The sequence below is a fragment of the Sciurus vulgaris genome (assembly GCF_902686455.1).
Source record: "Sciurus vulgaris genome assembly, chromosome: 8".
Classification (NCBI taxonomy): domain Eukaryota; kingdom Metazoa; phylum Chordata; class Mammalia; order Rodentia; family Sciuridae; genus Sciurus; species Sciurus vulgaris.
The window spans coordinates 44,883,330-44,906,270 of record NC_136468.1 but is presented as its reverse complement, the minus strand read 5'-3'; the positions used below and the strand labels follow the sequence as shown (position 1 = coordinate 44,906,270).

The 22,941-nt window shown below is 36.4% G+C and overlaps 1 protein-coding gene and 1 long non-coding RNA gene across 7 annotated transcripts in view; one reads left to right on the top strand and one right to left on the bottom strand.

Moving 5' to 3' along the window:
• Positions 1–8,492, bottom strand: part of LOC306668445 — a 41,105-nt gene extending 32,613 nt beyond the window's left edge. For all 3 annotated transcript variants that reach the window (XR_013765868.1, XR_013765869.1, XR_013765870.1), the window contains exon 1: positions 8,357–8,492. This is a non-coding gene — a long non-coding RNA (uncharacterized lncRNA). The remainder of the gene's footprint in view (positions 1–8,356) is intronic.
• The window catches only part of GLCCI1 (glucocorticoid induced 1), a 147,243-nt gene that overhangs the window by 56,823 nt on the left and 67,479 nt on the right, over positions 1–22,941 (top strand). For 2 of the 4 annotated variants that reach the window (XM_079151805.1, XM_079151804.1), the window contains exon 1: positions 7,812–8,392. The exons of 1 other annotated variant lie outside the window; for it this stretch is intronic. In XM_079151805.1, coding sequence (XP_079007931.1) covers positions 7,951–8,392 — 442 coding nt within the window. In that variant the 5' untranslated portion in view covers positions 7,812–7,950. Of the gene's footprint in view, positions 1–7,811; positions 8,393–20,161; positions 21,149–22,941 lie in introns of those variants that run through there. One more of the 4 variants, XM_079151807.1, reaches the window with a different exon arrangement.

Genomic DNA, 22,941 nt, shown 5'->3' with positions numbered 1-22,941 from the left:
TGTGTGTGTGTGTGTGTGTGTTTTATAAAAATAACTGGGTAGACAGTGGTACCATTTACTGAAATGGAAAAAAAAAAAAAAAAAAAAAAAAAAACAGGGACAGATTTATTTGTAAAGTGGGAGAAAGCAGGAATTCAGAAACTAAAAGTTTAGTTCAATTTTGGACATACTCCTTGGTGGTATTCATGGGCACTGGACATGCCAAGGAAGCAACTGGATATATGAATATAGAACTTGGAGAAAATGTCTGGGCTAGAGAATGAACTTAAGAGTTACCAACATTTTAAAGTCAGAGAAATGATTGATATTACCAAGTAGGTGGGTTTATAGAGATGCAAACAGAGGATGGAGCACCATTTCTAGAGGGGTCTAGAGGAGGAATAATCCCTGAAGAACACTGAGCTCCAGTGATTAGAGAAGGGGACAGACCAGTGGAGTGCAGTGTCCTCAACTCCAACAGAAGAGAGATTTTCCAAGAAGCTGAACCTGACCAACTATGTGGAGAACTCCTACAAGCTGGGCTAGTATGAGGCCCTACGAATATACATGGGGCCCAGCAATAGGAGGCTATTGACAGTGATTAGTTTTCAGTGGCATAATGGGGGTGGAAGCCAGATTTGCAGTAGGTTAAATGGGAAATCAGAAGGAAAGTGTAGACATTTCTCTCTAGAAGTACTTTGGTAAGGGGATCAGAGAATTTGGACCTCAGGCAGAAAGTGACAGCATAAGAATTCAGTTTTGCTTTTTAAAGTGTCACTATGGCTGCATACCCATATGTTATTGGAAATATAAGAATTTGATGGTGAAGAAGAAGTAGGGAATAATTGAGGGAATGAAGTTCCTGAGAAGATAACAGAAGGGAAGGAATTTAAAGTATAAGTAGAAGAGATGGCTGTTGCGAGGAGAGGAGAACATATATGTTTTGTACAGAAAGGAAGAAGAAGTGGGTCCTAATGCAGAAAGACTTATAGATTTGATGGGTGGGAATGCATTGGAGTTATATTAGCAGGGGTGAGACAGGATGGTGGTGATTTTGAAGGGTTGAAGAAAATGGACAAGATGTGAATAGTCTTTATGCTACTCTCAGGCTGTCTCCCTCTTTCTAATCATCTGGTCTCATTTCTCCTTTGTGCAAATCACTAAGTTATTTTCACTCAGAAGGCAGGTTTCCTCTGCTTCTCTCTGCCCATGACAGAAAGTGGTCACCCCATGCATAAATTTTTGTGTTCATCCAATTCATGCCCTTAATAAAATAACCTTCCATTTTAAATTCCAGATACCCAGGGGAAACAATTTAATTGGTCCAGCCTTACTCAATAATGGAACTCAGGTCAAATCATCTGTGGTTAGAGGTGCAAGGTCATTTTGTACAAATATGGCTGTCAGGCCTAAGTTTTCTGTGTGTTGAAGGATTAGTTCTTAGGGAAGAAGGATGTTAGTTTCCCAGACAAACAAATAAACCATCTACCAAACTTACTTCCTGAGATGTTGAATTCTCTATTCTGTCAAGGGTAGTTCTCTGCTTTTTTTTTCTGGTTCATATATATGTATATCTGTGTGTGTGTGTGTGTGTGTGTGTGTGTGTGTTGTAAATGTACACAATATCTTTATTTATTTATTTTTATGTGGTGCTGAGGATTGAACCCAGTGCCTCACACATGCTAGGCAAGCTCTTTACTACTGATCCACAACCTCAGCCCTCTAGTTTTGTTTCTTTATAGCTGAACTCATTTTATTTTCCCCAAATCTACTCACTCTCTTTTGGCTGCCCTGTTCCTGTTAAAAGCCCTGTCTGTCTTCTCAGGCATCCAAGCTTGAAGTTTTCCTGGTCCGTAAGACAATCATCTGAGGAGCACCACTTGGACCATTGCACCTTCTCTGTGCCCTCTGCCATTCCCCTAACTTACATACCTGAGCTCACATAAACTATTCTCAAAGTCTCCTAAATCATCTTCCATACTGCAGTCCCCAATGAATATTATAAACTATTCTCAGAAGTATCTTCATAAAGCACAACTCCACTCATGCTTTTCCATCCATTCAAGAATCTCCAATAGCTCCCACTGAATAATCAGTAAAGTACAAGTCTTGCCTAGCATCCACAGCCTTCCCTGAATCGTTATCAATATTATCTTCCATTAACCATCAGCCAAGGCAAACTATGCAATCATTCTCTAGCAGGTCCTGAGCATTCCTAACTATATGACTTCTTCATGCTCTTCTTCTTAGCCTGTTCTCAGAAGGGTGCTCCCATTGCTTTCACAGTGCTTCATTTATACTTCTTTCGTGGAAGTCATATGTTTAAGCATCGTTTTAAACTTGACTTGGAGGGATGTCTTTTTACTCTTAAATAGATCACAGTGAGAATAGGCATGCCCTATGGAGTGTAGAACAATGTCTGACATTTGGAAGACGTTGCACAAGTAACTTGATGAGGGGTTACCTTGGCTTGATCTAGTACTGTTGCAACTAAGCCCTCATCTAGGCTTGTTAGATGCATTAATCTGGACCTATTCCAATGAGATGCTGAGTAGGGACTCTGAACATTGTATGCTACAAAGAGTTTAAAATAATAAAGAGAAACTTCTGTAGTCAAGCTCTGCTAATGAATTGACTGCACCCTAAGAACTGTCCCTTACCATATTACTCAGGTGGTTAAAAGTAAGATTCAACCACAGAAGAAGAATAATCTATGACACACTTAATCATTGTAAACTGTCATTAAAAATACTATGATAATAAAGCATATTTCCTCCACAGGACTACTATAGTTTCAGTGTATTGTAGCCACTATATTTGGGACTAGAATAAAAGGAATGTTATAACATCAAAAGAGAGTATTTGCAGTTCTTTGGTTCCCAGATCTTATCCATGAATGTACTGGCTTTATACAACACAGTCTTTCAGCTCAGTGGTAGTACTGATGCTAGTATTGCTATGTATCATCTCAGGGGATGTGCCACTGGCCTCAAAGTTGGCAAGCAGAGTTGCTGTGGAGATGAAAGCTAGAAAACCAGTGGTTCCTTTTAGTGCAGTGAGAACAGCATACTTACTTTTTTGATGACCTTACCAGTTAAAAATAAAACATCTCCTATTTCTATTGTTTCTTCTGAATTTCCTTTAGAAACAAAGCAATGCTTTCCTTATTTATAGGTAATGACTTTTTCTGCAGAATTAAATATCATTTATTTTTTAGTTTCTTTACATGGGCCTTTTGAGAATAGCTGTTTATAACAATGAGATAGAACTAACTACCTAATCAGCAGATGTCACTCCTCAACTGATTTTTCTCAACTGTCCTTCTTTGTTGATTTCAGTTGCCTTTTCTTTTTCCTGTAAATTTCAACTGCCTTTTCTGCATTACCAATTTCATTTCTAATTTTTAACCATTGGCCAGCCTCCAGGAACAAGTAGGACTACTATTTTTCAGTTTGCAGTATAAGGACTATAATATAACATATTCTTTCTTTTTGAATGCCAGTTTCAATGCAAATATCTGTTAACAGTAACTACATAGAATGTTTTTCTACTGTGTAACTGTGCTTTTGCAGCAGAGATACATCTGTTCTTACCTCCCCCCCCCAAATGAAAGGTACCAGTTTTAGTTAATGAGACCAGCACTAAAACTTGCCATTCTTTCAACACCATTGAACAAATATTTATTGTTTGTTATTTTGTTATCTACTATGTATTCAGCACTGTTGTGAGGATTGAGGAATTTTAAAACTAATAAAAAGTCTTGCCTTTATTACTCTTCCTTCTAGATGGAACGAAAAACCATTTTATATAGTAGATTGGATGGTGATAGGTGCTCTGGAAAAAAATAAGAGGGAAGCCTAGGGGTTACTTGCAGTTTTAAAAAGGATCATCATGAAGGTGATGATATTTGAGTAAAGGCCTGGTGGAAATAAGGGAGCAAGCTATGTGGATATCTGGGGCAAGAACCTTTCAGGCAGAGGGAACACATAGTACAAAGGCACTCGTGGGCTGTCACAAGCAGTAAGGAGTTTTACTTTAAGCATCTGTCAGGGACCAAAATACAGTCAAGGCTTTGTTGTTGCTATTAGGAATCCACCTACAAGAGAATTTAATCAGCTTAAGATGAACATCAGTGCAGATCTGTTCAGTGTTCTCTTGGGGCCATGACCTCATTGCTAATACTGACAGCCTAGACTACCTTTTGAATTCTGATGGCTTTTGATGCTGAATTGGTCCATTTTTCCTTGCTATAATAAAGTACCAGAGGCAGGCTAGTTAACAAAGAAAAGAGGTTTATTTTGGTTCATGGCTCTGAAGGTACAAGGTCTAGGGGTCTCATCTAGTGATGATCTTCTTGGTAGCAGAGTCCCTAGGTGACACAGAACATCACATGGCAAGAGGGAGCATGTGTATATGTATGTCTCATCTTTCTCCTTATCAGCCCATCAGGATTCAATCATGGGGCCTCTACCCTAATGACTTTAATTCTAATCACTTTCCAAATGTCTCACCTGTAAACACCATAGTCATATTAAGCTTCTGCCCTCTTAATATCAGAGTGGGGATAAAATTCAGCAGAAGTTCTGGGGCAAAAAACCATATTGCAAGTATAGCAGATGCTCAGCTGGAAAACCCAGATGGAACTGAAGAGGAAGATTGGCTTGATGATTCTTCAATTCATTCTCTCTCTACATGGAACAGTATATTAGTTATATGTAGTCAGTGACTCCAAATTTTAACTTAACCTCAAATATAGTCCATTACCATTTTTGAACTAAGAACTAAGTATAACATAATTCTACCTTAGATCAGCTAACAGTAGATTCTTGTCCCATAGACAGTCAAGGCATGAAGCTGCTGAGAACAGAGTTACTTCTTATAGCACTCAATTGTGCTTTCAATTTTATCTTCTTTTAGTTAGTACAACATAGTAAAGGTGTCATGACCAACATTAAGCCCTATATAGAATTGTCAGAGAGTGTTACGCTTACATTCAACAATCTTACACTGGGACTATCTATTCCATAGCTAGCATAGTAGTTTAACAATGATTCCAAGCCCAGTAATCCATACCACATTTCAGGGGGTTTCCAATTTACTGAGGAGAACATTTTGTTAAAGTTCCTACATACCCTTGGAGCCCACTAGAATTCTCAATAAGAATAAAGTAGCAAGAGCTCAACAAGTAGACATTTCAAAGCAGGTATAGAGGGTTTTTTTAGTCCACCTTTGATTTGTTTGAAACCTGAATTCCTTGGGTATGAAGATCACTACTTATTTCATGAAAACAATAGTTTTAAAGACAAGCAAGTTTTCTTTAGTAAAAAGAAGGTGATTGAACTTCCAAATAAATTATGACAAATAAGACTTACCAGGAACTGAAAATAGTACTTTAACATTATACTAATTCTCTCCATGAGTCACTTTAATTTTTCTTTTAGATGTCTGATTTAAACTGGCTATGAGAGAGTTGAACAAACCAGAAAGTCTTAAAATATGACTAGGTATCTTTAGATTCAAATCAAGTATTTATCATTGTGACTGGGGTGTAGTAGGAATTTAGAATTATTGTAATCTAACGTGTTCAGAGTATTCCATACTTAGATTTAGGAGTGGTCAGAAAGGACATTTCTAAAATAAAATCATGATATAATCAAATCAACTTAGGCATGTACCCACATTTTCTAACTTAACATATTTTTTATCTGTCAAATTTTTGTTCTTAGTGTTTTGAAAAAGTCACCAGAAGGAAGCAATTTATTGTTCTTTTTACTCACAAAAGAATAATTTCCTAATTAATGAAGAATCATCAATGTTTAAATGGAAAGGTAATACCATAGGTCAATTATATCAAATTTGAAAGGGTAAAATCATCTGGAAAACAAAATAGAACTGTCTTCACTTTAAAAATTTTTTTTTAACTAATGGGACCTTATCTCACAAATGATATTTGTGGACTACTATAAATACTTTATCGATCATGAGCTCTGTAGCTTTAAGCTGTGAGGCACCAGCAGAGAGCTTACTCAGACTCGAGAGCCAGTCCTTCTGGTTTAGATTCTTAGCTCCTTACTTAATTTAGTAATTTCAGCAATAGCTTCTTTGTGCCTCAGCTGGCAACACAGTGGAGGATAATAGTAGTATATACCTTGTGAATTATATAAGGAATGAATGAGGTGACACATATAGGCACATGGTTAATGTTCAGTAATGTTAGCTATGCTTTTAGTATGTGACAAAGTGAGGAACTTTCACTAGCCTAATAGGATAAAGTGCTAAACGCGTGTTTTGTGTTTTTATTGGGTTTCATCAATTTTTTAATAAAAGCTAGTATGCTTTGTGGTATGAGCACACAAGGAAGCAGAGAGATGATACCCCTAAGTGAAACTGACCCCTACATATAGTGCCTGAAAACAGAAGAAGCTTGTCAGTGTGGGCAGATACCAGGGGTAGAAAAATCTGACATCCCACTTCTCCTTTTAACCTCATGGAAATTAATGGATGGCATCAAATGTGTACTCTTATTTGTTCTTGCTTACATATTAAACTTTGTTTTACTGTAAGGGTAAATTCAGGGTTAAGGTAGTCTTCTAAATCTTTGTACATTCTCAGTTCCATTGCAGAATAAAAAAATAAAGCAAATTTACCACAATAGGTTGTTACATTATGTCTGGTATTTATTCCTCTCAAGAGGCCATCTGCTTCGGGAAAGGCAATTGGGTGCTCTCCATTAATATATCTAATGGTGTAATGACGTAAAACTTCTTGTTGACCTCTGCCATTCGGAGTTATTGTCTTGGAACATAGAATTTGATTATCTTTTCACTGCATAACTACAAATGTTAGGATAGACTGCAAAAGTAAGTGCCTTTTGTTTAATTCAGCTTCCAGACACTTCTCCTAATCACATGAAATTTTTTTGATTATAAGGCTACTAAGCTTTGAAAACTCAGATTACTGAAATTAGAGGGGAAGGGATGAATTCTTTTGTTTCTAATTCTAAACATCTCACCGGATGCAGGTGTACTTGCAAAGTAAGTTTGCCTTAAGAGTCCTCTGTCAAGTTGTACAGACAGCCCAGGAGGGTGGAGCTCTTGCAACCTGCTTACCCGGGCATATGCGTGTCTGTGGGTGTCGGAGCACGCGCAGGGCACACATGGACCTACTTTCCTAGTCTCGCTCTCACCTCAAAGGCTGTCAACTCTTAGGCTCCTCCCCGCGCTCACACCCCTTCCTCACTCCTCGTTCGCTCACGCCCCGCCCCCAAAGCGGGATACACCAAGGTCATTGGCTAAGACTCCTCTCACTCCTATTTCAGAGCCAATCACTCCAGCTGGGGTGGAGAGCAGAGGAGCCAATGGGAATGCTCCTTTTGGCAGCTGCCGGGTCCAGAGCGCCGGGAGGCGGTGCCGGGGGCGGGGTGCGGGTGGAGGATTAGTTGCCATTCCGAGTGAGAAGCGGGTAGAGGCGGCGGCGGCGGCGGCGTTTGCGGTGGCTGGGGCTCCGCGGAGCGCAAGGCACCTTGAGGCCCTTTTACCTCACCGCGGTACCCAGAAGCAGGAACCGCGGCCCTCCCTGCAGCTGCCGAGTTCTCCCGCGCGTGCAGTCCCCGAGGGCTGAGGAGAAGGCTGCGAGCGGCCCCTGGGGCTGCGCGATCCGGGCGGGTGCCCTGTCAGCGCGATGCCCGGGGCGGTGGCGGCGTCTCCGGGCTCCCCGCGGCCCCGGCCGTGACCGCCACGCCGAGCCCAGCCGGGCGGTTGGGGCCGTTGGACATTTGTTTTCGCAGCCTTCCCCTCCCCCCTCGCCGAGGCGGCGGGGGTGCGCGTTGGGAAGGGGGAGCCCAGAGACTCCTCCCCCTCCCCGATACCCCCGCCCCTCCCCCTTACACACTCGCACGCACTATCGCGCCGGCTCCCACACGCTCGCGCGCCTCCGTGTCGGCCGGCGTCGTCCAGGGCCCGCGGAGCCACCATGTCCACTGCCTCCTCCTCCTCTTCCTCTAGTTCCTCTCAGACCCCTCATCCCCCGCCGCAGAGGATGCGGCGCAGCGCCGCGGGCTCCCCGCCCGCCGCCGCCGCCGGGAGCGCGAACGGTGCGGGCGGTGGCGTGGGTTGCGCCCCGGCTGCTGGAGCCGGTCGGTTGCTGCAGCCCATCCGCGCCACGGTGCCCTACCAGCTCCTACGGGGCAGCCAACACAGTCCCACTCGCCCGCCCGCCGCCGCCGCCTCGCTGGGCAGCCTCCCGGGGCCCGCCGCGGCCCGCGGCCCCAGCCCGCCCAGCCCGACGCCGCCGCCGGCCACAGCCCCGGCCGAGCAGGCGCCGCGGGCCAAGGGCCGCCAGAGACGGTCCCCTGAGAGCCACCGGAGGAGCAGCTCACCTGAGAGACGGAGCCCCGGCTCGCCGGTGTGCAGAGGTAGCGAGCCCAATCCTCCCGTCCTCCCGGGCTGCGTCTCCCCGATGGTGCCCTCCGTGGAAACTTCAGCCTCTCCGGGCTTCTCTTTGCTAGTGCATTATTGAAGGTGTGAAAGTGGCTTTGGGAATCTCACCCCCCTGCGGTTGCTGCGGGGCTTGGAGGAGCAAACTGAAAAGCAACTTTTATTTGACCCTCATGTCGCCCCTCAGATTTTATCTTCCATCACTCGCCTGCGTCGAAAGGTTTTTCAGTTTAAGAGCTGAATAGCTCTCCCGCGTGTGTGTGCCGTTTGTAGCGGGTAAGAAGGAGCTGGGCGAAACACTTAAAACACGCACACAAACTCTCCAGCTGCGGATAAGGTGGTAGTTGTAATCTCAGCAGTCTCTTTGTGCTTTCCTACGAAGTTCCTAACGTGACTGTAACTACCAGGATATATGTGAGTTTGTGTGTGTGTGTGTGTGTAAAATGTGCCTGTAACTATCGGGAAACGCACGTAAATACATATGTGTATATGTACATATGTATTTGTATATATTTATTCCATTTCCGGAGAGCTAGTGGCGTTGTAAGTTATAAGGACATGTAAAGAAGACAGTTTTGGCTGTGCCATTGAAGTGTATAGGGTTTTTTTTTTTTTTTTTTTTTTCCTTTCCAGTCTCTCTCTACTTTATATAGTCATGCATCAGAGCACTACTGCCCCTAGAAACGGTTTATGCCTAACTCATGGTTTTCATGATAAATTTCTGAAAACCTGTTTGTGGAGTGTGTTCACCTTTTCTGTTCATTTTTAAGTACACTTAATAGTTCTGTTGAGCTGTGTAAAGATCTCAAGTTTCTTTTTTGTTAGGTGTCAAAGGTAATGATGAGCTAGTGGATGCTGTGGGCTTCACTTAATGTTTTCTGTTTTGGTTTTGTTTTGTTTATGTCTAGGGACACCGTGCATGATCTAGTTGAGTCCTGGGGGAGAAAAAGAGTAGCCAAAACAGGGACTTCAAGCTGTAAGGGACAGTGAAGTAGCTAATATTATTAGAAACCATTCAAGGGCTACAGTTGCTGCTGCTGCTGCTGCTACTGCTGCTACTGCATTGTGGAGGGAAGGGATCATACTGAGTGGAAAAAAAATCTCTGCTTGGAAGGGAAACACTGTCAAGCTCTGTACAATGCTTATGTGGTATGTGGAATTTTTAAAATGGAATTTTCTTGATAAAGGTATCAGTGTTAGAAAAGCAATTTTGTTATGATTTTTCACATGGTTTTTGTGTTTTTAGTGTTAATATTTCAGACCTGTAATTTGCATGTTGCTAAGGCACTTGTTTTCAGACCACTTGATGGTGAGCCCCAGTGTAGGATGTAGTGCAATGGGATAAGTACATGAGCTCCAAGGAATACATCCTGTAATCTGTATGCACCGGGAGGAATTTGCTCCCCCACTCCTCCCCCAGGTCAAGCCAGCTGCTGCAGAAACTGACATCCTCCAGCAAATCCTGAATGAATGAATGAAAACAACGTGATCTCCCTAATAATGACCACAACTGAACACACATCTTTGGCTGTATTTTATAGAAAAGGCCACCATTTTCTAACAGATTAATGCCATATGCAACTCCTTTGCACATTTTCTAGATCTGTATTAAATGAGAGTAGTAGAAAGAAAGAAAAGAAGGCAGTTACATAAATTTTGAGTGATTTAGCCTTAACAATCCATAAATTTAGTTTTGGGATTTTCTTTTAGGGACTTATGTAAAAAGCATAAAATAAACATTACAGAGGATTTTGGGGCCAGAGAAGGAGAAGTTTTGGCAATTCCTGCAACATTTTAGTAGTCGTCTAGTATCTCTTCTCCTTTTGTTGATTAACATATTACAACAGATAATAGTACAACTTGTTTTTCTGCATCCTTCAAAAGCTTTAATTGCTTAGGAATTACATGCGCCATCATCAAGTAGTTTTAATGAAACTTGTGACCAAGCTTAAACTCTCCTCTTTGTTGTAGCATGGCACATCCCAGTTTAATGCAATTTTAATGCAATCATGATGAAAACACTTTTCTGAGTCTGGTTGTGCACTACACAGATTTGCAGTGTCAAAGCTTGTGCTAGGAATTGAAGGGCTTTCTCTGCTAGAGATGTTTTTCTGCTGTTCTTAACACCAGGTGGTTTTGTCAGCTTCTTCCATTGAAGTGATTTTGAATGCAGGCTCCTATGCCCCCAGTTCCTTAATTATATTACCTCTCTGTTACTTCTCCACATCCTGCCTTGCTTCTACCTATATTAAAACTATACAAGTATTATATCCTATTTAGCCATTTAAAATTCATGCTAGGAGTTGATATAATTTTTCAATAGTCAGTTTCTTTGAATTCTGCAAGGTTCTGACTTGAGTAGATTGTAGCCTCTGCTGGTCAGGGTTCTTGCCGCTGCCACTACTGCTGCAGACACTGACATCACTATACTGCATGAATGAAAAACAACAACGTGCTCCATTTCTTCCCCTCTCTCCACCTCCTTCCTTTTCTGTACATTTCAGAGTGTGTGTGTATTTGATAGTGTTACACTGCACTTTGAAACTACATTTTAAAATATTAAATAAATGGTGGCTTAGGGGATATGTATTTCCTACAGAGGTATATTGTTTACAGAAACCTTCAAGTGCTGTGGGCATTTGGATTAGAGAAGACAACTGAGCATTCGGTATTTTATGCATTTTATCTCTAGTGATGGTTATGGAAGAAAAAATAGAAGCTTTACACAGTTTTCTCTTGATTCTCTTATAAAACAAATTATGAAACAACATAATCTCTAAACACATTAGATCATTATTTTTCTCTTAAACATTTGTAGTATGCCTGTTTATAGGGTCAAGGCTAGACTGGTAGAGAATTGATATTCAGATTACTTCAAAAAGCTGAGAAAAAGCCAAATCTATAAATAGGAGTAACATTAATAACTTATAAAACCCTGCAAAAAAGATTAATTTTCTTCAGTTTTGTATCATAGTCCTAGATAACTTAAAATGGGTATCAAAACAGAAGATGCATAAATTGGCAAAGACCTTGCTCTATATAGAAGACATGTAGTTTTACAAATTGAAACTGTTTTATTTATGCGCACGGGACATCATCTTTTTGTTTTGTTTTGTTTTTTCCTTTCTTTTGTATTATTAAAACTACAAGGTTTGTTATTTATATTCATTTCTGTACTTCTGCCATTAACAAAATGTCACCCTCCCCCTTGTTTGGTTCTGAAGGGTCTTGAAGTGGTGAATGACAAGCTGCTGAATGCGTCCTCAGGCTCCCTGTGATGTGTTTGTAATAGATGTAAAATCATAAAGTATTATGCAAATAGTTATTTTTTGTAATGGTAATACATAAAGTCTACCTTTGAGTTAAATAGAACAACTCAAATGAGACTACAGCAGAATGTTAAAATTAATGATCTTTAAAATCATTAGTAACAACCAAAAGAAAATACAATAAACTTCTTTCTGAAACCTCACTGAGCAAAACCCATGGATTTAAACAGAAGAAATCCAATTTTACTGTGTAAGATAGTAGCAAGTACAGATCCTCTTATGGTTTTTTTGGTGAAGATTGAGTATTACGATGAATTATAAATTATAAAGTATGTAAAAACAGTTCCATTAGAGTACTCTGATTAGAGAATATTACTTATTTCATGTACATTGGATCTAGTTAAAAAAAATATGAAAAAGCTTGTAACTTACATAGCTCCTGCTGTGAAAAATAGCATATGTTTGTTTCTGATTTAAAGTATCAGATTTATTTTGGCCTAATACTCTAGAGTGAAATTTGATTAGAATTTCTCATAATATCTTGAGAACCTCATTTTTTATACATATAGAAATTATGATTTTATTTTAAAAGATAATGTAAAGCCAAGCCAGTATATAATGCTGAGTGACTGTATGCCATGTGTGTATGTCTTTGTGTTTTAATTAGTCCACTTTCAGTTTTTTATCATTTTATTAATTCCCTGTTCGAGTCATTTTTTTGCTGAGCTCAATTGTGGAATGCAAACATTTTTAATAACTTTTTCTCTTTTTAGAGATGGTCATATTCTCTTGTAAAGTTTATTCTTAGATTGATATTCTTGGATATTAAGGTCTGCCCTCTCCCTTTTAAAATGAGTTTTTAAAATAGTATAATTAGGAACTTTTTTCAAAACTTTGCTATACTATGGAAATATGTTCAAGTTTTAGCTTTTTCTAATGTAACAGGTTTTGAATACTGATTTTGGGGAAAAGTTTTCAGCCTCTGAGAACGATGCTAAATAGCAACAATAGTCATTATTTATGGATCTAATTCTTTCCATCACTTAATTCATGGTGCATAAAATTTCCAGATCAATAAGTGAATAACCAAATAGATAAGTGAATTTATCATTATTCTGTTATGTTTAAATATTATATTCCTCTATTACTCTAGGCAATTGAATACCAAAAGCCTGTGGTATATAAAAGCACCTTAATTTTTAACTGGATGTAATATTGTGTGTGTGTGTGTGTGTGTTGAACTGAAAATCATTTCACTTATTACAGTACTTTTTTTATACAACGTACTTCACTCACTGTGATGTACATTTCTGCAAAGACTTAATGTAAATTAAGGATTTTATTAGGGTAATGTTGAAAGATAATGACATCTTTGTGATTTTTATTTTATTTGCGATAATGCATATTACATATGAGTAAAAAACAAAGGAGTAATTGGTCTCCGTGGCATGAATAAAATGGAAATAAATGACAGTTGTTCAACAGATAGGCAAGCGTTTTCCTGAAGTCTAAAATTTAAATCCTAAATGCCTATTTAAACAAACTGTTAGCATGAAGCTAATAATCTGCCAAAGAGTATATGCTAATATCTTTGTTGTTCTTAATTTTAGTTTGATCTTTTCTCCAGAATAGAATTCCCAGATATCACCCAAATAGGCTTTTCTACAGCACCTGTCCTAGGTCTTGCCTGATGCTGTTGTCTTTTGTTTTTAGTATATAATTTTGTCCTCTTATTAATAAATGCCTAAGAAATCAAATCATTGACACTCTTTCTGTCCTGTACACTAATTATTTTATCAAGAGGTTGAGCTTATCTATGTATTATTATATCTAACTGGTCTGCCAAAAGCAAGCAGAAGAAGGAAAACACTACTCATTTATTGGTATAGAAAGCCTGGGGAACTGATGGAAGTGCCAGAAGCCACCTGTCTTTCCCATATCTGTCCTTCTGGACCTCTACAAGAGACTGTAACTTCACACATCATCCAGCTATTCTAGAATATTTGTGCTTATTTTGCAAAACAAAGTATAATGGATTATCAGTAATTCTGAAAAATATAAGGATTTTACTTATGATCAAATTGTGGGAATGTACTTTTCTAGTATTTCATTTTAGTAAGTACAGACATGACAGGTACCTTTAAACACTGTTGTTTATTTCAAGTGAGTATTGTTGAGGCAAATACCAGGAGGAGGCAAATTCATGAATACCTCAGCACCTTCCCCTATCTTAAGCTGTCTCTAGTCCTTGTAAGTAAGAAACAAAAAAAAAAAAAAAAAAAAATTTGAGTGCTAAGTACATACCAAGCAATGCACACTCTCATTCAGCAAGAAAATGGATTTAGAATTTAGATTTTCTGGTTCCAGATCCAGTGTTCATTCCATGAGACTGTACTGTTGCACTTAACTCGGAAACTCTGGTGTTGATGATCAGCTGAGATTTTAGACCTTAAAGAATGACAAACGATGGATTTTCTTTTGTTTCCATGGCACTATTACACTGCACTGGGAGTATGCTTTGACATTTTCAGAGTGTCTAAAAATGTGAGACCTTGTTTAGTGAATGTAACTGAAATGGAATATGGAGGAATTGGCTATTTTTCTCCATTTGTTTCTTACATAAAGAGAGAGTGAGCATGTGTGTGTATGTGTGCATGTATGTGAGAGAGGGAATCCTTTTTCCTGAGGGCTTAGTATGAAAATGATTGTGTTTGGCCTTTCTTACTGCTAACCAGAATCTGTGCTGTCTTTGAATCATAGTGAGCAGAAGAACTTTTTCTCCTTTCATAAATAGAGTTATAGTTGATGGTAAGGTCATGTGTCAGGAATCACTAAGCATTAGTGGTCTCAAGTGATTATCTTTGAACCTAGAGCTGGGTTGATTCAGCCTTTTCAAGAACCAATGGTTTCTTATGCATATTATGGGTTTGGACTTTATACAACATAATGAAATGCCACCCTGGTGCACCTTAATAATGGCTTGCCAAAAATAAGATGAGTTAAACCAGTGAAGCCCATGGTTGTGTGGCAAGGTGTTAGTATCCAGGATTGTCTGCCAAGTTACTAGAATCATTAAGAAATCCACCAAACATCTAGAAGTAGCAGTTTTTGCTTTTTTTGTTTTAAAACACAACTTGCTGCTTAATATTACTAAAAATTGAATACCTATTAACAGTAATTGTTTATTATTTTTCCAGTATGTCCATGAGAAAACTTATATAAAATGTCCATTTGCTGATTTTGTCTTTTATATTATTACAAAGTTAATATGCTGCTGAAGAAATTAATTGATTCTGCTTTTCTTGAGCAGAATGAATAAGATATAAATAAGTTTCTGTGTTTAATTAGCTTTATTAATACCTTATTGTGTACCTGATAAAATGAGTTCTCTAGTGGTATTAAATAGTATATGATTGATTATTGACCGACTAGCCTTGTGCTATAACTGATTCTGAAATTTTGTTTTGGGGATTAATTCACTTTTTTCTGATGAAGGTAGAATGAAACAAGTGGCTACCTTGATAATATGACCTGACTTTTTTCTCTAAAATTTATGACCAAATCAAAGTCCAAAGTAATTATTTTCCAGATGGCTCCATGAAAGTGTCAGAACAGAAAGGTATACCGAGAAATAGTAGATTTGGAGTCTAGAGACCTGGGTTCTACTTTCAGTTTTAACCTTTGACTTTGAACAAGTCACTAACTCCTTTTGCATCTTACTTATCTTTTAAACAATGCTAGGTGGGTGGGAATAGTTAAGATTTTATCTGGGTAAGGAAAAGATGTTAGTGAAAGGAAAGGGAAGTTTATTATATTAGATGATCCTTACTAAAATTATTGAACTTTTATATCAGTCACTAATCTTCATTAGAACTCAGTATAGGGTTACTTTTATTTATCTCTTCACAGATGTGGAAATAAAGTCCTTAAAGTTAAGTAATCTTGGCTCAAGGACAGGCAGCATGCACAGAGGGTACAGAGTGCCCTGGGGAGTGCTAAGGCCCAACTTCCAGATAGCTGGAGGCTTCTTTTGGAATCCAGTTAGTTATGGGGCAGGAAAGCATGCACAGTGGATACCTTCACTGCCTGTACATTGAAGACATAGGCTAAGTATAGCTTTGGGGACTTTGGTGAAGAAAGATATATGGAACTGTACTTTAGGGACCATGGGATTAAAATAGCTGTATGTATCTTCAGGAATTGAGGCCCCAGGTATGCCTATAGGAGTGGCATAGCCTATGATACCTTATTGTGCCATTATTAGGCCTTCCCCTTTGTCTTTAAAGGACATACCATTTTATTAAGATAATTAATCATTTAATTAAAAAAATTTCTTTCATATTTGGCAATGTAAACCTTGAAAAAAGATCTGCCTATTTATAATAAAGTATCATAAGTTTCCATTCAACTCCAGGAATATGATTATTTTATCATTCTTTGATGTATTTATTTATTTTTGAGATGGGTTCTCATATTGTTCAGGCTGGTCTCAAACTCCTGGGCCCAAATGATTTTCCCATCTCAGCCTACTGAATTCTGAGACCTGCAGGTAGGTATGTGCCACCATATCTGACTCATCCTTAAATATTTCAGTGATATTTAAAACAGTATCTTTTATATATCACTGGCATAGCAAAATAAGGCATACTACCTTAAAAAACATTTTGATTTATATCTACTTGACTCTTGTCTAGGCTTGCTAATATAAATAGAACATAAATTTTAATCTCTTAATTTCTTCATAAAAATATTTGGGCATTTTTTATGAATGCTGTTTGTGCTTACTATTAAGCTATTCTTAATAGTCAGTGTGGAAATGAGTCCTTTCATAAATAACATTAGAAAGTGTATGTTAAGAAATTTAAAATCATTTTATTTAGAATCTATGTGGTAAAGTTTCTCATGACATTTCTTCTATAATTTTTACTTTTTAAATAATTAACATCAGTCAGTTTACAAGTTGAATTGGTTAAGTAATGTTGGTATCTTAGAAGATAAAAACTAGTAGAACTTAGTTTTTGCTCACGGTTGTATTGGGTCCAGCCATACAAATTATTCTGGTCTCATGTAAACTTGTGAAGTAAGCCTTAACATGAAGATATGAAAAGCTGGTACAAAAAGACCATAGTAAAATATGATCTTGTTTATATATTAGCTGGTTGTATATAAACAAAATATATTCATAGTATCTTTGAAAGTTCTGTGACAATGTTGTTTTTTCTAAAGTAATTTGGGGTTGCTTGATAGTTTCACTCCTAGAAAGAATCAACTGTACTTTTCCTGCTTCTAGTCAGATCATTTAAGTATCTAGTACTTACTAAATGGGGTTAGCAAATATTAATACATGCAGTTTTTTGTTATATTGTGAATTTGGGAATTTAGACTGCTCAGAAATTAGGATTTTGAAAAAAACAAAGTATTCTGCAACATTTTGGTCAGATAGCTAGGAAACTTATTTTGAAGTTGTTTTAATACTTTACATGCCAAAGATGCAAAAATACTCATTGATTTGATCACATTTGCTCACTTTTTATCTTTTTGGATAGCATACAGGCATATATTATGTTCAAATAAAGTTTAGTATAGCTTTAATTCCAGTTATAACTTCAGTCATGTAATGTTTTTACCAGGTATTGTACTTGTTGACAATATAGTGGTTAGTAAAGTGAATGGATTTTTCTCCCTCTTCTAATGTTTATTGAGCCCCTACTACGTACTGTTTGACTTTTACAAAGCACTTTGTGCAGTTGGTGTGCTCACATTTGTATTTCTAAACAAGGTTAATACATTTAAATTCTGTTAATTTGACTCATTATTCTCGCTGAGCTTTAGACATTATGAATTATTATGGTTTTATGCTTACCTCTTTGAGTTAGCTTGAGCTTTTTTGGTTTTCTGTTTTAAAGAAATAAATTATATATTTATAATATATATTATAAATTTTTTTCTTTCATTAGATAAATCTTGGAATAGCTTCATTCTGTGACTTCTATATTATGTGTGTGTAGAATTAATGTATATTTTTGTCTGTATGTATTCTCTTATGTTTGGCTTAGGATGATGTCACTGACCCTTCTCTCTCCAAACACATACATACATCCATTGTTGCAAAAGTCTAAACTGTATTGTTGGATGTGGTTTCTTATGTAGTAATGCTGTATAGTAATACTTAATAATGACCTAAGGAGACTATTGAAATGAGTAGGACTTGACTCTGATTGAATATCTGTTATCACTACATTAGAATGGAAAATATAAGCATTTCATGTGTTACATTACCATTTACTTGATAGCTTGGCACAGTGACTTATTTTTCCTTATTATATTCAGTTTACTTAGTTTTATTTTTATCCACTTACAGTTTAAAAGAAATACTAGTATTATAACCTTTAGCATTACTATTGAGTTAATCTTTAAGACAGTGCTATATTTTATTTTGTATTATGCTATGTGATCAAAAAAATTAACATCTTTGTGCCAATACTTCTATTTAAAGGAGGAAGTATTACACTTAAACATTATGGTAAAAGAAGTACATGTTAGGTGAATCATATTTTGTCTTTTTTCTTTTTTTTTTTTCTTTTTAATGTTGCCCTTGCAATATTGAAAAGAAGTTTCTGGCTCTTGACTATAATCATATAAGAAGTCATCTGAAATTGTATATAGGAATTTTATGAAATAGGAACAAGTAGGAAAAGTAATGAAATAAATTATTATTGTTTTATTTATTTAAAAATATTATTCCATTCTTGAAATTCCTCATAAAAAACTAAAATTATAGTATAGTCATAGAATCTTTGAATATTTGCCCCACTGTATTATTCTGTAGTTAATGCAGCTGTTTGAAAAGCTTTAACAGTTGAGTTATGATTTTTTATTTATGTTAAACTCATCTATTGTTTTTATAACTGTTCAAGATAACTTAGGTGGATGTGTCTGCTTCATCTAATGGCAACTGTCATTTTCAGCATTTAGTATTGGTCATACAGTTTCTAGTACTTACATGATTCTGCAGTAAATGTTTGTTAAATCCTTACATAGGGTTTACATAACAGTTTCTCCTTGAGATATATATCCACAAGTGTGTGTGTGTGTGTGTGTGTGTGTGTGTGTATGTGTGTGTGTGTACACACATAAAAGAGAGAGCACAAGTTTGTACATAATAGATTTAAATCACTGAACAGTGATTGTTAGGGTATTCTGTCCTATAAATATGTGACAGAGATTGAAATTAATAGATTATAATTACATTGCCCATTTTCTAGCATGCTTAGTGGTTTGGGTAACTAATGGCTTTTATCTTTGTTTAGAGCCTGCCCTTCAGTGTTGGTGTTCAAGCTTCTAAAAGCACTGATTTAGACCTTTGTATAGTATAGGAGTTGGTTTCTCTTGCTGATGGAGATAGGCTGGGACAAAGATAAGTTATGTCAGGATAGTCTACATTGCGAAAGATAGTACATAGGCTTCTGCAGAGAGGGTTGCTAAGTTACCTTTAGATTTCTGTTACGTGAATTTTGGTCTGGTGAGGCTCCATGGAACCAGTTTTTTAATATATTTAGAGTGACTTAAAACCATCATGCCCAAAATTTGATGGGCCTATTGAATTAAAGATTTAAATGTCTTTGTAGTTTTAATTAATTTTAATTAATTAAAGATTTAAATGTCTTCGTCCTAAAGACCATCATTATATTATACTAAGCTCCAGTTAAGGAGAATGTGAACTACATATTCCCTTTTTACCTTATTATAATGTAAAATTTAAACTGTAATGTGAATTTTAGGGTGTCGTTTGCTTTACAGAATGTCTAAGTTAGGTATAAATAAAATAAATAAATTTACCAAAATATTATTTATAAAAACTTTTTAGGAAGTCAGTTACTCAAGGTTCAAGTTCCTCTGAGGTTGTAAAAACATATTACTGAATAGTGTAATTTCTCATTGCTGAATAAAATGTTCTGACATTTAATGAAATTATCCAGTATCCTAAGAAGCTGTTATAACTGAACATGAATAAATGTTTTCCATTTCCTTTCTATGAGTTTTGGAATTCTAAAATAATTTGGAATTCAAATAGCTCTTAAAAGGAAGAGGACTCGTGTACTTATAATTTTATGTCTGTAAAAAAATATTCTTATGTTAGATAAATATTCTGAGGCCCTTTCTGGAATATTTTTTCATTATTAAAAAAAATAACATTAGTTGAGTTATAACTTCCTAGCAAACTGTTCCTAACCAGCTTTACAGAAGTATTCCTTCTTTGTGAAAAACTTTCATTAAACCCTTTCTTATGAAAATATCAGGAAGACAAAGCAATAAGTAAGCATAATTAGACTAGAAATAGTATTAATGCTGTGAATTGTGCTATATATTCTTAAAGGTTGATTTTAATGTGAAGTTCCTGTCAACCGATGTGTGTACTCATAGGTTCACGTTGTGTGTGTGTGTGTGTGTGTGTGTGTGTGTGAGAGAGAGAGAGAGAGAGAGAGAGGGAGAGAAACAGAGAACTAAAGTTCACATTCCATTCTCTGAAATCACCAATCAGTGGCTCCTGATACTTTGTCTATGGAGGGTAGTGGTTCATGGTCATCTTTTTATAATACTTTCAAATAATTTTAATATACTGAGTCGTAGTATATTAAAGTAGTAGTGACTTAGAATTTTGCTCACCTTTTATAAGATAAAACCAATTGAATTACAATTAGACACAGTTTTGAAGGACTTCTTGTGATTATGGGAAAATTTACTGTTTATACTATTACAGTTATATTTCCTTCCTGGAAGCATGTCTTAAATGCCAAATTCCTTGACAGGACTCTTTACTTAAGGATTATTTGGTAAGATGTAAGTTTGTTATGTTGTTTTGGGGAAAAATTAAATCAGTTTAAATTTAAATATAAATTCTCTTTTTAGAATCATCTAACCAAGCTTGAAAATGATGGTCTTGTTACCTATGGTTTAATCTTCTTAACAAATATGTAATTTTCTCAGTTGGGATTGGCTTTGTAATTTTTGAGCATGATATTGTGTTCAAATTAGAATTAAAATAAGCATTGAAAAGTGTAGTTACTGCATTTCTTCTGACTATGTTTATTCTCATAATTTGTACAACAAATTAAAAGATATCCTTATATTCTGTAAACTTTCAGGTCTAAATATTTTAAAATATCATAACTATCTTTGGGTGTTTCATTCATGCTTTTTATCTTGTTGGATCTATGTTTCGCAGAGTAGAATATATTATACTTCCTTAGTATGGGAATTCATGTTGAGTTTATGTGCTTTAAAAAAGTGGCCTAGTATATTTTTCTATGCTGAGAGAAGAAAACTAGTAATATATTAACAAGTTTTACTCCATATAAAAGTTTAAACTTGAATTTAGTATGAAAATTATTTCTTTAGATTTATTGGTGCTATGGACACACCCTTGGTTATAAGACATTCAGATCCAGAGCATCATTGGATTGAGTGAGTTCTTATTTCCTGTCACCCCTAATCCTTGATTTTCCCCCCTCTTTTGTTTCATCTGATAGGTCATGATATCTTGTCCTATCTCTTTAGAATTATCTCCTGAATCTGGCAGTTTCTTCCATTTCCTCCATATTCTAATTACCACTTGTTTATTGAACTGTTGTAATTGACTCTTTTCCCAATGCCATTAGTCTCCCATTTTAATTTAGCCATTTTACTGCTATCACATTTTTTTTCTGTAGGAAAAACAAAACAAAACAACAAAACTCTGATTTTGACAAAAAATTTCTGTTGGTTCCTTGGGCGGTAGGGGTAAAATCCAACATACTTAACTTGACATTAAAAACTCATCTTAATATCCTCCAGTGTGTATTTTGACCTCCTCCAAACTGAACTTTTTGTTAAAGATGCTGCTGTTTTTCATAATTTCATGCTTTGAATACATATTCCCTATCAGGAGTATCTGTGCTTCCAGTATGTAGTCTTCTTTGCCTGAAAATCTCATAGTTCTTCTTTGCAAACAGCTTTCATTTATTATCCTTCTTTGTGCAGAATTTTCAGGTTAGAGATAGTTGTTACTTCCTCTGAAGATTCACAGCACTATATTTACATCTTTATATTGTATAGCTATTTAAGGTACTAAAACTAAAATGTCAGTCTCTCAAGGGTAGAAATTCTGGTCTGTTAAGGATCTCACTGCCTGCCAAATATATTTCTCTACCTGAATGTTTTGATTATATTTTATTACTCTGCCTGAAATTTTACTAGTTAAAGATTCTTTCAAGTTGACAGTTACTTTATTAAGTACAGTTCTTTCTGAAAGGACACCCTTGAGACTATCTTTGAATGAATTAGTTTAGTTAGATTACTTTCCTTGTGATATTTAGTTGAGAATAATACTCAGAGAATAAGAGTTTTCTTGAAAGAGGGAGGAAATGATAGGTGTAAAACCTTTTCTGAGAGGAAAAAAAAAAAAACCAATAAAACTGAATGATGTGAAAATGCAGTCCCCAATCTCCAAATGCCTCTTAATCCCACAGCTTAGACTAACACTGGAATCTGTCATTATGCAGGGGATACTCCCAATAAGTTTGTGTGATCTTGGTGGAATGCATTTATTTGGATGTAATTGGTTATCACCAACTAAAGATTCTGTAACTACTTACTGATTAAAATTTTAAAAGATCATCTTCAAAGTAGTTTAAAGATGTTGTAAGCAATGGCAGCCTTGTGCAAATAAGACCATATACACTTGGCAAAGATAAGAAATTTAGTGTCTTTGCTAAATATAATGTTATTTTATATAAACATGTTTATTGAGCATATACTCCATGAACAATTCTTTATTATATGAACCTGCCCTAATTACCCATTTGTGAAATATTTGAGTGTAGAAACATGATCCTTTATATAAATGAAGAAAATAGAATGATTGTAGGCCATGAATTCAAATTTTTTCATAGTGATTTTATATGACCACATAAAGATTACTAAAGAGAAATATAGAGCTATTTTATTTGCAGCTCTTCCAGGAAGTCTGCTTTAATATAGAGATCCAGAATATATACCTGACAATTTTTAGTTTTGAATATTTATTTTATAAGGGCCAAGGAGAGGCTTAGTAAGTAATATCTATAAATTCAACAAGTGTATTGAGTAGATGTAGTATGTGTTAGAGAAAAAGATAGGGCAAAAGCCTTGCTTTTAAGGAGTCCTCCTTCTGTTAGATAAGTCTTGCATTAATCATTTAAATGCATAATAAACTGGATTTTTATTGGAAATTTTTTTCT